Here is a 15,402-nt window from a genome sequence, read left to right as displayed (position 1 = left end):
GGTACATATCCTTTCGTAAATAAAGGATAGTTGTCGCCATTTTGCATATTTCAACAATGATACTAAGCTGGTTCCCGTCCGACTACTACGCTATACTACATAGAAGACAAGCGGGAACCAGTTTACAATGATACGCAAATTTGTATCGCTAAATGCCATTGGTTTGCTTGACGCTTTCACGACCAATCAAATTTAGTTTAACAAACGTGATTCGGAGTTTCGTTTCAAAGTATAAACATCGGCGATTTTTTAACTTGCCCGGCGGACAAGTTGCTGTCAAAAGTAACTTGCCCGACCGTATTTTAACTTTGTCGGGCAAGCGGGCAGGCGGCTATTTCTAACACTGCTAAGGAGACAAAGCTCCCTATAATGTATAAACGCTTTGAGCTGAGGCACTTTAAAGCTTTTAATTATTTTTTTTAAATCGATAGAATTTTTAATGTTGAGATAATATTTTGTAAAAAAAAGTACAGTCTTTGGGATGCATAGGGGCAAATTTCTATTGAAAACAAGTACAAACTGATTAATATGTAATATATATGTCATAAGCTAGATCTAGTAGTTATGAAAGCACAAAATTATATATATCTCAACTAGTTCTAATATTATAATGTCATTTACATGATGGAAGGGGTCAAGGGATTTTATAATAATAATCTGTATTATTAAAAATATATAATCATATCAACAGCCTGCTCATTTGACAGTGTATGCGCGTACAATTCAATTCAGGTACACCCCTGATTGACATAGGTAAATTGCCATGCAAAAATTCTTCACAGTTGGGAATCAAACCACGGTTGCTGAATTTCCTTTCAACTAGCTCCATTTTCCCCTACAAAACAAGACCACACCTTGTGCAATATCATGCAATATCAATGGAGAGTGACTTTTAACATAATAGTTCATATAACTTCCTTCACAATCAAACAAATTTATCAAGTTTAAACAAACCTGTTGATGACCCAGTGCTACCCTAATTATTCTTCCCTCTTTGACATGTTTACTTGATATGTGTACCACTGAGAAGAAAAGGAACAACTACCATTTATAGTCATAGTTAATCACTTATTATATTGTCGTGTTAAAAATTTTCTGACAACTCTCAGTGGTCAAAATTAGCACAAGCCCGCAAGCCCTGCACTGGTAAAATGTCTTTCGGGCTTGCTCAAATTCTGAATTTTATATAGCAGGGCTTGTTCAAAAATTTGATGCCAAGCAATAGTATAATAATTCTGGCTTGTTGATCGAAAAGTCTAATTTCGATGACTGAACTCTCTTATACAACAAACAAAGATCGAATGAAAATAGATATGCGTAAAATTTCTACTTTCGAGAGGTAAAATATAACAGCCAATCAAACCTTTTCTTAAATAAAAACTACCACCAATTATTTAACGTCCAATCAAATTATGCTCCAAAATATTAATATTGAATATTAATAAAACGGACAGAATTTTCTTATGCTTATAAATAATTAGCTATTTTATAATTAAAATATAACAATATATTGATGGTGATGGTGTACTTGTTCTAGAATCCAGGAGATGCCCAGAAGTTATTCAGTCAGTGGAGTCAAATGCTTACAGAAAATGATATTGACATCAACCTACGCAAGGAGATGGATGCATGGTTTCAGGATTGTTATAACAGGAGGTTTGGATTTTTGGCTGTTTTAATCTTAATTGAAAGAATACTAATTTTAGTATATTCCTATTCTCGCATTAGTAAAAACAAAGATTTCCAAAATATATTATTCTCATTGACCTTTTTGACAAAAAAACATACATAAATGTAAGAAACACTTATGAATTTCTTTTAATTTGACTAGATGAAAATAGACTTAAAGGGGCTGTCTCACGTATGATAAAATAGCGAAAAAAAAGAAAATTGTGGAAAACTGACAGTGAGTAAGACCCTGGACTTCAATTTTGGCGATGTGGGTTCGAACCCGGTCTCCGAAACAATTTTTTTTTTACATTTTGGTACTTTTTTTTACAATTATGATATCAAAGCGTAACACATTCTATTAATGATAATTGTCCTGAGATTCGTTACAGAAAAAAACTTTTTTTTGGTGCCAATCTGTGACACAGTCCCTTTAAGTAAGGAAATCATCAAATGACTTAAGATCCTTAATAAGTAAAAAAAAATGTTAAAAATAAAATTATTTGTCAGAAGGGCCATATTATAATTCTAACTTTGTTATCTCATGATGCAGCTTTTTTCCTTGCAGAAATGAATTATGGAAATTAAAAAAAAATGAAAATGAATTTATTGATCACCGTCAATAGTACCATATCTAAATTCTAAATCTGTGATCACTTGACACCGCTTTTTTCCTTGCAGGAATGAACTATGGAATTTAGAAAATCAAGGCGCCTTTACGATGTACCAGCAAAAGGTTGATCAGTTCTGTAGGGATTTCAGAGATATTATTGAAACCAAAAAGCGTGAATCATCAGAAAGTGGGGATAATCTGAGATCATTGCAGGTTGGGTCAGGCTTGGAGAGGATAAAGGACCAGGTACTTATATTTAAGCTGCACTCTAACAGACTCACAGTTTTTGCATTTTTTAAAGTTTTAGTGTCAGAATTAGCTGTTTTTGGCATCAATGCCTTCAATTCAGTCACATAAGATAACTCGCAATAGTACAGATCTCAATTTTTTGGAAAACTGCCGAAATATTAATTTTTCTTAAAGTGTTAGTAACATTTTTAGCCATTAAATAGCAATTATCGAACCTAAATATGAATAACTGCGATCTGATATTATCAGCAGTCTTGTATCACTGTTTTTTAGACATTTACGCAAAATTTGGCTCATTTCAAAACAAAAAAATAAAAAAGTTGTTAAACCGATCAATCTGTGAGAGTGCAGCTTTAAGCCTAACAAAACTAACAACTTGTTTGTTTCGGGTAAGCCGACCCAAACTATAAATAGCCAACACCCTTAGTAAAATATGTTCAAAATGAAACAAAACGTCTTCCCACTTTTAACACAATTTTTTCTAAACATGAACTGCCATTATTCTCTCACACAGAATGTAGCTCCATAACAACAACACTATATGAGTGACATTTGCAAGAAATAGTGCTATTTGCAAGAAAACAATCTTAACATAAACTTAAGCATATAAATTTAAAAAAAAATTAGATCTTTATTAATAAACCAGGTTCTCAATAAGTTTCGGTTGAACCGTCTCAAATAGTAAAGTAACTAAACAGCTACTACTTATTCTACTTAAAATTTGCTTGTTTTTCCAGATTTGAACCAGCCGAATTGCCATTTGAACCGTCATGTTCTCAATTGTTTGCAATATTGTGCTAGGTACTTAAAGCCCTCACAGATTGAATGTTTTGACAATTTTTTTTTTCTAGGAACAAACCATTTCTTGTGGCGAAAATGCATGGAAACCAGTTATATAAGACTGCTGACAAAAAACTAGGTCGCATAATTTTATATTTAAGTTCAAAAATGGATGTTTTATGCATTTTTTTTAAACCATTAGTAACGGTTTTAGCCATTAAACATTAATTTTCGAACGGAAATATGAAAATCTGCAATCTAATTTTTTGTCAGCGATCTTTTATCATTGGTTGATAACATATTCTTCAAACACTACACTTACTTTTTAAAGAATATGTTATCAATCTATTGGATTTACCTACACAATGAACTCATTCAAGACTTTTATCATTGGTTTGCAGATATTTACGCAAAAATTTGCTCTTTCCTAGCCAAAAATAAAAAAGTTATAAAAAAAGTACATCTGTGAGAGTTCACTTTAAATTAGGGCAAAATTCTGGTATCTACAATATCCAAGAAATATATATCAACATAATGATAATTTAAGATTCAATGGCAATGTCTTTTTCAGCTGACGGATGGGTCGTTTGTCAAGAAGGCAATAGAGTGTGTGGAAAATGAGGCTAGCCTTATTGCAAAGGCGATGAAGGTATGGATATTTAATGAAAATAGGGTGAAAATCCCCTAAAAACGCAACCTGCATAACACAGCCTGCGCAAATTGCTGCGTTTTATACCAACCCTCTCAAAATCCGCAAAGGTAGAGTTTTTTTTCACAAAGAATCTTCTCAAAATTCACAGTCCCCCCAAAATATATTGAAAATTAAAACCTTATAGGTAAAAGTAAATAACAATAAAGAATATAAGCAATTTTATGGCACTTTTTTCGAAACTTCGGAAATTGTTGCCATAAATAAAATAAAAAATGATACAGGCTTTATATTTTTTTTTTACCTGTACCTAGATCATATTCTTTTTTTCCTTTCATACTTATTAATAAATTTAAATTAGTAATACATGTTACTGCATTAAAATTAAAAAAATAAATAATTTGGCATCATATATTGTGTGCCTTTAAATAACCCTGATACCAAACTCCCCTCATATCCATACACAATTTGTGTTTTTAAGGATTTGGATTTTCAGTCTATTAATATCCTATTCGATAAAATGGGAGTCCCTACCTTGGAAATTGCATCAAGGACCCTTGGAAGGGCTGTGTAACAAACAGTCTCAAGTTCAATTCTAAACTCGGGCTCAGAAATTCATTGTTATATTTTTAGCTCACCTGTCACATAGTGACAAGGTGAGCTTTTGTGATCACAATTTGTCCGGCGTCCGTCCCTAAACTTTTACTTTAAACCACATCTCCTCATAAACCGCTTAGCCAATTACATCCAAACTTCACAGGAATGTTCCTTGGGTGGTCCCCTTTGAAAATTGTTCAAAGAATTGAATTCCATGCAGAAGTCTGGTTGCCATGGCAATGGAAAGGAAAAACTTTAAAAATCTTCTTCTCCCAAACCACAAGGCTTAGGCCGTTGATATATGGTAGGTAGGATCACCAAATGGTCCTCTACCAAGATTGTTCAAATTATGGCCCTTGGGTCAAAATTGGCCCCGCCCCGAGGGGTCATGGGTTTTCTCTATATGTTTATAGTGAAAACTTAAAAAATCTTCTCCTCTGAACTTACTTGGCCTAGAGCTTAGATATTTGTCATGATTCATCGTCTAGTGGACCTCTACAAAGATTGTTCAAATTATGGCCTTGGGGTCAAAATTGGCCCCGCCCCGGGGGGTCATGGGTATACTTGATATGTTTATAGTTAAAACTTCAAAAATCTTCTCCTCTTAACTTACTTGGTCTAGAGCTTAGATATTTGGCATGATTCATCGTCTAGTGGACCTCTACAAAGATTGTTCAAATAATGGCCTTGGGGTCAAAATTGGCCCCGCCCTGGGGGTTAGGGTATTCTCTATATGTTTATAGTGAAAACTTCAAAAATCTTCTCCTTTGAACTTACTTGGACTAGAGCTTAGATATTTGGCATGATTCATCGTCTAGTGGACCTCTACAAAGATTGTTCAAATAATGGCCTTGGGGTCAAAATTGGCCCCGCCCTGGGGGTTAGGGTATTCTCTATATGTTTATAGTGAAAACTTCAAAAATCTTCTCCTTTGAACTTACTTGGACTAGAGCTTAGATATTTGGCATGATTCATCGTCAAGTGGACGTCTACAAAGATTGTTCAAATTATGGCCTTGGGGTCAAAATTGGCCCCGCCCCGGGGGGTCATGGGTATACTTGATATGTTTATAGTTAAAACTTGAAAAATCTTCTCCTCTTAACTTACTTGGACTAGAGCTTAGATATTTGTCATGATTCATCGTCTAGTGGACCTCTACAAAGATTGTTCAAATTATGGCCTTGGGGTCAAAATTGGCCCCGCCCCGGGGGGTCATGGGTATACTTGATATGTTTATAGTTAAAACTTCAAAAATCTTCTCCTCTTAACTTACTTGGTCTAGAGCTTAGATATTTGGCATGATTCATCGTCTAGTGGACCTCTACAAAGATTGTTCAAATAATGGCCTTGGGGTCAAAATTGGCCCCGCCCTGGGGGTTAGGGTATTCTCTATATGTTTATAGTGAAAACTTCAAAAATCTTCTCCTTTGAACTTACTTGGACTAGAGCTTAGATATTTGGCATGATTCATCGTCAAGTGGACGTCTACAAAGATTGTTCAAATTATGGCCTTGGGGTCAAAATTGGCCCCGCCCCGGGGGGTCATGGGTATACTTGATATGTTTATAGTTAAAACTTGAAAAATCTTCTCCTCTTAACTTACTTGGACTAGAGCTTAGATATTTGGCATGATTCATCGTCTAGTGGACCTCTACAAAGATTGTTCAAATTATGGCCCTGTGGTCAAAATTGGCCCCGCCCCTGGGTGGTCATGGGTTTTCTCTATATGTTTATATTAAAAAAAATCAAAAATCTCCTCTGAACTTACGTTGCTTAGAGCTTAGATATTTAGCTTGATTCATCGTCTAGTGGACCTCTACAAAGATTGTTCAAATTATGGCCTTGGGGTCAAAATTGGCCCCACCCAGGGGGGTTAGGGTATTCTCTATATGTTTATAGTTAAAACTTCAAAAAATTTCTCCTCTAAACTTACTTGGACTAGAGCTTAGATATTTGGCATGATTCATCGTCTAGTGGACCTCTACAAAGATTGTTCAAATTATGGCCTTGGGGTCAAAATTGGCCCCACCCCCTACGGGGGTCATGGGTTTTCTCTATATGTTTATAGTGAAAACTTCAAAAATCATCTCCTCTGAACTTACATGACTTAGAGCTTAGATACTTGGCATGATTCATCGTCTAGTGGACCTCTACAAAGTTTGTTCAAATTATGGCCCTGGGGTCAAAATTGGCCACACCTAGGGGCTGATGGGTTTTCTCTATATGTGTTATAGTGAAAACTTAAAAAATCTTCTCCGAACTCACAAAGACAAGTAACGTCTTAATTTAAACTGGATAACATATTTAGTACACATACCAATTTTCAATATGGGCCACATACAACAATTAATAACAAATATACATATATAGATACACACGTAAAATCAAGTAGTGACAAGAGCTTAGATATTTGGCATGATATATCATCTAGTTGACTTGTACCAATATTGTTCAATCTTTGGCCCTGGGGTCAAAAAATGGCCCCACCCGGGCGGTCATGGGTTTCCTTATATATGTATATGATGAAAACTTATAAAATCTTCTTCTCCGAAACCAAAAGGCGAAGGCCTTAGATATTTGGTATGAAGCATTGTTTATCGGACCACTATTAAGATTGTTCAAACTTTAGCCCTGGGGTCAAAATTGGCCACGCCCCGTGTTCATAGGCTTAGGTTTTCAATATTTTTATATAGTCTTATATAATAAAACTTTAAAAATTCTCTTCTCCAAAATATAAGACCTAGAGCTTTCATAATTGGTATATAGTGTTACCTAGTGGACCTACACCAAAGGTATTCAAATTATTGTCCCGGGGTCAAATTGGCCTTGCTCAGGGGTCATTTGTTTTTACATTGTCTTGTCACTTAAACATCTTTTCCTCTGAAAGTAAAGGTCAGAATGACTCCATACTTGATATGTAGCATCCTTACATGGTCCTCTCTCAACTTTGTTCAAATGGTTTTGTTTGGCCCCTTTTAGGGGTCACCAGAGCAAAAAATAGAAAAACCTTTAAACAACTTGATCTTATTAACTGCTTGATGGATCTTCAAGTCTGAAGCATCCTAGCATGGGCCTCTGTCAGGTCTTTTCAAATAATTTTGTTTGGCCCCTTTTAAGGGCCACCAGAGCTAAAATTAGCAAAAAAAACTTAACATTTTCTTCGCATGAACCCCTTGATAGATCTTCAGCAAATTTGGTTTGAAGTGTCCTTGCATGGACCTCTCTTAAATTTGTTCACATAATTTTGTTTGGCCCGGTTGCCATGGCAACGTAAAGGAAAATGTCAACAATTGGTTATAATCATCTTCTCCTAAACCGCTTTGACAATTTTGATGAAACTTCATAGGAATGATCCTTGGTTGGTGCTTTATCAAAATTGTTCAAAGAAATTAATTCCATGTAGAACTCTGGTTGACATGGCAACCTAAAGGAAAAGTGTCAACAATTGGTTACAATCATCTTCTTCTCCTAAACCGCTTGGACAATTTTGATGAAACTTCATAGGAATGATCCTTAGTTGGTGCTTTTTCAAAATTGTTCAAAAAAATTAATTCCATGCAGAACTCTGGTTGCCATGGCAACCTGAAGGAAAATATAGGCTGTCGTGTCCGTGCTGTGACTTACTCTTATATGGACAGATTTTAAAATGACTTGCCATATGTTTTCGACATACCAAGACAACGTGTCATGTGCAAGACCCATGTCCCTACCTCTATGGTGAAAGATACACTAAGTGTTTATTCACAATGGAATGCTGAATATGAGGACATAAAGAGTGTTGGCTGTCATTTAGTATGATTTTTTTTTTTCTATGCTCAGAGGCAATTTAATATAACTTGCAATATGTATTTGACACATAAAGGCAAGATCAACTTTTTATGTACTTGTTCATAGATCAATGTCACATTGGGGGGCATTTGTCACATACTTTGACAGCTCTTGTTCAATATTCTTTGAGAAACAAGCTATATCAATAACAAAGGTTAAACTCTTTTACTCAGGTGAGCGATTTAGGGCCATCATGGCCCTCTTGTTTGTTTTTTTTTGTTTTTTTTTAAATCCATGTTAATATTAAATATTTAAACATTTAAAGGGACTGGACACCAGATGATATGATGTATCACAACGCTTATAACACATGAACCTTTTGCAGATTTTTTGCAGATATTTAAATTCGAAATTTACTGGGATTGTTGACCACATAAACACCAGTAAATATAGCATCGGTATTTGTATCTGTACTAATCACATGACTTTCACATGCTAAATATATACACTATAAACTGGGAAACCATTATGCACTATTTTTGAATAAGTAAACTGCTGAGATAGCGACAAAATATTCTTTAAATCATGTTAAGGGATGTATTATCGGCTCCATACCATCTCGTATTTTCTAGGCTTGTTTTGAGGAAATCATGTATTTGCAAATTTTGGTAACATCTGGTGTCTAGCCCCTTTAAAAAGTAACATTTTTTAGAAAAGTTCTTCATCAATGAATGCTTTTCTAGAAAGGATGTTAAAAAGAAATGAAGATTTGCAATTTTGAATCTTGAGTCTTAATTCAGACTTGAGACTGTTGTAATCACTGCCCTCATTTTTCTCATACATGCCATATCACCCAGAAGCCATGCCCCGGTCTCCTGGCGGGAGATATAAATCCATGGGAAAAATAAAATAAAGTATTTATTTCATTCTCTTATTGTCTGAACGTTATCATAGCTGATAGTAATATGCAGAGTTTTTTAAAAGACTGGTGGAAGGTAAATTTAATTCAATTGTCTGGAAAAAAATATTATTCCAATGACAAATTTTGTTCTGCAAGTGCAATACAGTATGGCTTGACAGTGTATCAAAAGAATATGATAAATCATGACAAAAAATAATTCTTTATAAAGAAGAAGTTAGAGGTTTTCATAGCAATATATATGTGAATACATTTTTTGTACTTGCATCTAAAAATACTTTTTTTGCCAACTTAGACCTGCTAAAAAATTCCCCTGAATACTACCAAAATCCCCCTGAATTTTCAGCCTCTCTGAACAAATCCCCCTGAATGGCATGTATGGTTGTTGTCGTCAGGGAAAGCACTGGAAAGCCAGTATTACTCAGGCACGTTTTGTCTTTCTAAGCCTTTTGAGACTGTCTGTATAAACAAAAGAATAAAGGATCATTGTAAAACTCTGATAATGAAGGAGGTGAACAGAACATTGTAAAACTCTGATAATAAGGAGGTGAACAGAACAGTATTAAAAAATTTACAAAAATGTACCAAATATAAATTTCAGCTTTCAGAGGAAGACAGTCAGAACAGGATGATGAGGAAACTGGATGCTGACTTCAAAAGTTTACATGATGACAAAAAAGTAAATTACTTTGAATATAGATATTGATCTATATAGATTGTACTAAAACACAGTGAATTTATAAGGCACTAAGATACCGATACTTTAACAGTAGTTGAAATTAGCACATTAGCCCACCACTGGTAATTGCTTCTGGGCTTGATTAAAGTCTAAATTTAACGTTGCATGCTGAGGGCCTAGAGGCCAATAATAACGGAGAAAGTCTGAATTTTACCTAGTGTGTTGAGGGGGTGAAACAATTTTTGATTGTGGATATCAAATTTTGATGAGTGCATTTTAATTTTTGGATAAATAAATTATAGAAGATGTTATCAATCTACTGAACTAAATTGTTATTCACACAGAGCTGAGAAATCTGTTAAATTATGTGTTAAATGATTGAAAGAGGTTTTCAATTTACTGAATTTTCCTTAAATAAACCACAGGCTTTGTGCAAGTTGGTTGTAACCCAGTATAAAAATAGTTACAGCAGTCATGCACAAAATCCTTGAAATGCTCTTTAAGCATTACTGAGCGCTTAATTTGCAGTGTATTATAATGTTTCTTTTTTTTCTAATTGCCCATACTTTGACATACATGTTCTATGGGTTGATTGTTTAGAACTTTGTGAAAGATAACAATGTGATTAGCAACATCATTGTTAACTTTAACCATGAAATAATTGATGATATTCTCATATATCACGCCTCCAATATAAATGACGCAACGCCATTGGTCTAGTATTGGTCATGCGGTAACCCCATATTTTTCCATATTGGGTCACCAAATTTATATCGTATCAAAATGGCGTCTTTTTTCCGATTCCTCTGAATAAATGAAACATTTAAACATGTAGATAGGTTGTCAACGTGATTTTTACGTTACGGGAGTTAGTAGGTGACCCAATATGGTATATACAGGGGGCAGGAAACCATATTCGGGTTCAAGCTTTGCTTTCACCCGATATGGTTTCCATTGTCTTGTATATCCCATATCGGGTCACCTACTAACTCCGTAACTTATAATATTGAAATAAAACAAGTTCAGCTGTAAGGGTTGTCTCAAATCTTGTTAGAAATACTGCATATCACAAGTGTCTCCAAAAAACTTCCCAAGTAGAAACGATTTGAAAGTTAACAACGATGACGTAACCAACATTGTTAACTTTAACAAAGTTCTGAACAATTTGCCCAATGATTGTGTAATCGATAAAAAAAGTTAAATATAGAACAGCATCATTGTTAACTTTCGAAGCTGAAATATTTTATGATGTGCTTATATATTTCATTAATATAAGCACATCTTTATGAAGCAGTTGTCTTAATATTTGTAAAAAGCTTCTGCAGATCATAATTTAGTGCGCTTATGAAATTACCTGAGAAGTAATTATTGGAAAGTTAACAATAATGACGTTAACAACATTGTCAATTTTAAAAGTTCTTAACAATCAGCCAAGCATGTGATTGGATTTAAGATTCCTCTTATGGTCTATTTACAATCCCCCAAGGCAGGTAAAATGCCCATTCGATGTATGAGACATTATCTTTCAGAAACTGGAGAAAAAGCTTGAGTATTTGAAGAATGAAATAAAGAAACTTCAAAACTTCCAGGAGCAACATGCTGAAAAAATAGAGACATTGGAAGGTACCAATTACATTCTTATCAACTGTTGCTGTAGATTGTTTAAACTTCGGGAGGGTTGGATGTTCGCTTAATATACCCTCTTTTGAAAAATGTCTATCTGTTGTCGATCTGACAGAGTCAGTAGACCATGTGTTGTTCGTACAAAATAACTTGAAAATCATTCAAACTGCTTTTGAGGTCAGTAGGTCAAGGTCATGGTAAATTAATAAACAAAACTTCGCACAAAAACTTTAGAACATATTGACTTACGACTAAAACTTCAGTGGTAGGTTGCCTTTGACAAGTAAATAAATCCTATTGTTTTGCTGTCAGTGTGTCAAAGGTAAAGGTCACAGTAAATGTAAGATGAAAACTTTGTTTACACATTAACTTGAAAACAGTTTGACCTAGGATTTTGAAATTTCAGTGCTTAGTTGCCCTGACCAGTATATGACCCTCTATTGTTTTCAGGTCAGTGGGTTAAAGGTCAAGTTCACACTAAAATACTGTGAAATCATTAATGTTCGTGGGCATGAAATTTCGTGGTTTGCATAATATCCACGCGTTGGCCCGTGATTTCCGTCTTCTACGTCACTGGGTTTATGACACTCGCTAATGTGGTACGACATGCCAATTAGTGCATATACCCATGTCACTTATCGATTTAATTGGGAATAAAGGTAATAAAAGAAGATGTACCCTGATCATAAATACAGATAGGGGAAGCCATTGAATGCCAATTAAGAATTTTGCAAACTGTGAAAACACCGAAATGGTGCGTATATTGTCACGTTCGGTGCTTAGTAACCTTCAATATACTAGTAATCGATTAATTATTTTATTAAATAAAAAAATCGAGTATGGACACTCATCACGCACATCTTGTAAACTTGGAGATTTTCATTAACAGCACACGTTTAAACACGTGCTTATAACTGTCATTTGCTGCATAAAACACATTTAATTGATTTGGTTGATTATTTGTTAATGGCAGTTATAATAATTATCGTAAGTTATACAGTGAGACAGGTTTTAACACTGTATACTGCGACCTCTGTAAAGAATATACTAGAGTATGTACGTAACAAGGCAATTGAAAAAGTGAATAAAGGGTTTATATTTCGTGGGATCTTGAATTCGTGGTTCACCCAACCCACGAAAACCACGAACATTAATGCCCCACGAACATTAATGATTTCACAGTATACTATATAATTTTGTGTCCACACAATACCTAGAAAAGAGCTAGACCTATGACCATAAACGTTCAGTTGTACGTTGCCCTTATCATTACTGTTTTATTGGGAACCAATAGGTCAAGGTCAAGGTCAAAGTCATCATGGTCATGGTGACACCCTTTTGAATCTTTTGTTCAAAGATAAAGTGTTCATTGTTACATTAAGTCACAGTCATATACTTTGTGCAACCGTTAATAATCATTGTGTTCTTCCTTTAAACAACATTATGAATGAATCAACCACATGTTTCTGACAAAGCAGTGCTCAGGGGACATAATGTTTGATAAACATTTGTTTTTTTTTTTCAGGTTTAAATCGAGCAAAGCAAGCTGGTAAAGTTGATATGAGTCGACGCATAGAATCAGAGACAAATCTTATGCAGTTTTTGGAAGCTAACATGATCGCTTGCAAAAATAATATCACCGCCTACTCTGGGGTAGGGATGATGATGGACTAAGAACACTGAATTTTATTACCTATTTTGGGCCAAAATTCGGCTCCATACCCATTAAAATATCTTCCAATTTTCATGTTCATTATATAAAGATAAATAATAAATAATTTACTTAAATAATCATTTTTGAGATAGCAATATATTCACCCTGTGATCACCAAACGTTAATATCTTACTTAGCTTATGGTGATTATTGGTGAAATAATATAAGATCCTACACTGAAAGAAACTGTTATCCTACTATCGGACCCATTCCCAAAGCAAAATATAAGATATTTTCCCAATTTGCAGAAAAAAATCCGCAAAAAATCAAAAATATTTTTTTTTTTTTTTTAGAAAGTCTTTACATGTACTGGTTCATTTTCAACATCCTAAAAATTATGTGATGTATTTTATTTTTTTGATAATTGAACTCGAAAATCATTGATTTTCATCACATTCAGATATCTGTATAAAATATTATCTGTCATGATCGATTTATTGCAATAGATATTTACACCCAAGGATTGATATTATTTCAGCCATTTTGGGTCTTTAAAGGGAAATAAACTTGTATAAAATCATTTCCTAATTCGCAGGAGACTAGACAGCTTTTTCTTTTAACTGTAAAATTTCTCAATTTCGGCATTTTCATGCCGCAAAATTTCCCAAAATGTCTAGGGTCCTTTTCCCAAATTTGACAGAAAAAGCCCTGTAAATATACACAATTTATTTTTCCATTCAGAGCTGTATAAACATATACAACCAGCTTCAGCCAAAGATTGGACCATTGATCAACGATTTGGCAACAAAAGTCCGGGAATGGCAAAATGAGTATAAATTGTGTTATGCTGAGCTACAGTGCAATGAGCCAGACCTGGATAAAGTGGCGCCTTTGTAAGTTAACTGAAACCTTTCTCGACAATTCCTAGACCTATGGTTATCAAACTTGACATGAAGGTTGGGCCTGAACTCCTGTTATGCTGTACATTCTGAGGCTGTAACCTCAGCTTTTATGAATTGAGTTGTTTCGAGTCTTGATTGTTTTGTGACAATGGGCTCATTGTTCAGAATATGTTAACGGCACCAAGTTCATGGTCAAGGTGACTATGACTGAAAATAGAAAATTGATAGTACTGAATAAATTTAGTTAGGGTTGACATATTGTGACCAAACTTTGCATATAGGATGAGTTTATGAGGACCTTTCATTGGATTGGTTGTGGGGCTCCTAGGATCAAGGTCACTGTGACGAAAAAATTTCCGTGATTCTAGAGGCCCCAAATGAAATTCCACGGACATCTCTATTTGGCCTCAAATAAACATTCTCATTCATCAAAGGTTCGTAATGATAAATCTACGCATAGCATCATTGCTCTGGTGTAAGAGAATCCAAGTAAAATAGATAACGATATTTATTGCACATAAAAGTCAAAGCAAAAATTTCCCTTTGAAATAATACCAAATATATTTGAGGTAACCATGTATCAAAATTCAACATTATGGCCAATGTAATTAACTAGCTGCTAAGTGTTATGGGCCATAATTTAATGTTGATCTTTTCCCTATCCTTAGACATGCCTCAGTGATTTCACTCTGCCTATTGGTCAGCACCAATCAAAACTGTAAGAGTCTTATCTTAAAGTTAAAGGCAAAGTTTAAGGAAGGTTTGGCTTGCTGTGCATCTCCTGTAAATTGCACTGGTGTCACTGTAGGGGCCAATTTCCTGTGTATTCGGTTTTTGGCTCAGGGCCATTTAGGGTCAATTTATATAATTAAATTTCAAAAACTGCACAGCAGGATATTCAGATCGGTGATATGATAAGAGGGATCAAGGCAATTAGATTAAGATCAATAAACAGAGGTTGTGTACTGTACACAGATTGGGGGGTCACTTATAGAAGGCTTAAACTAGGTATTTAAGTTCAATTTAAGTTTGTTATAGATTATGGCCCCTTATTGCTTTATGCTGTTTTAGGTGTACCAAAATGGGCCAATTACTCTATGATCTGCACATAAGCCTTGTCCCTGAACTGTGCAAGATGACTGATCAGAACCAGGAAGATGCACAGAATATACAACAGGACATAGTGCAGAATATGGATCATTTCTTTCAAAGGTAAGTTTTTACTGCAGTGTGGAGCAGGTTATCAACGTCTTTTGTTAAGGACTAAACTTTCTGTAAGAAGCCTGTTTATTGAAGGAAAA

At 34.7% G+C, this 15,402-nt stretch overlaps 1 protein-coding gene across 3 annotated transcripts in view; it reads left to right on the top strand.

The window, feature by feature from the left end:
• LOC128223862 (signal transducer and activator of transcription 1-like) overlaps window positions 1–15,402 on the top strand; it is a 42,129-nt gene that overhangs the window by 2,727 nt on the left and 24,000 nt on the right. For all 3 annotated transcript variants that reach the window (XM_052933294.1, XM_052933295.1, XM_052933296.1), the window contains 8 exons: window positions 1,538–1,656; window positions 2,350–2,527; window positions 3,882–3,959; window positions 9,845–9,922; window positions 11,452–11,545; window positions 13,071–13,198; window positions 13,941–14,092; window positions 15,173–15,313. In XM_052933294.1, the coding sequence (XP_052789254.1) occupies window positions 1,538–1,656; window positions 2,350–2,527; window positions 3,882–3,959; window positions 9,845–9,922; window positions 11,452–11,545; window positions 13,071–13,198; window positions 13,941–14,092; window positions 15,173–15,313 (968 nt within the window). The remainder of the gene's footprint in view (window positions 1–1,537; window positions 1,657–2,349; window positions 2,528–3,881; window positions 3,960–9,844; window positions 9,923–11,451; window positions 11,546–13,070; window positions 13,199–13,940; window positions 14,093–15,172; window positions 15,314–15,402) is intronic.

Source organism: Mya arenaria, chromosome 17 (assembly GCF_026914265.1).
Source record: "Mya arenaria isolate MELC-2E11 chromosome 17, ASM2691426v1".
In the NCBI taxonomy this organism is placed as follows: domain Eukaryota; kingdom Metazoa; phylum Mollusca; class Bivalvia; order Myida; family Myidae; genus Mya; species Mya arenaria.
Note: the sequence above shows the minus strand (reverse complement) of the source record. Positions and strands in the feature narration are given on the sequence as shown.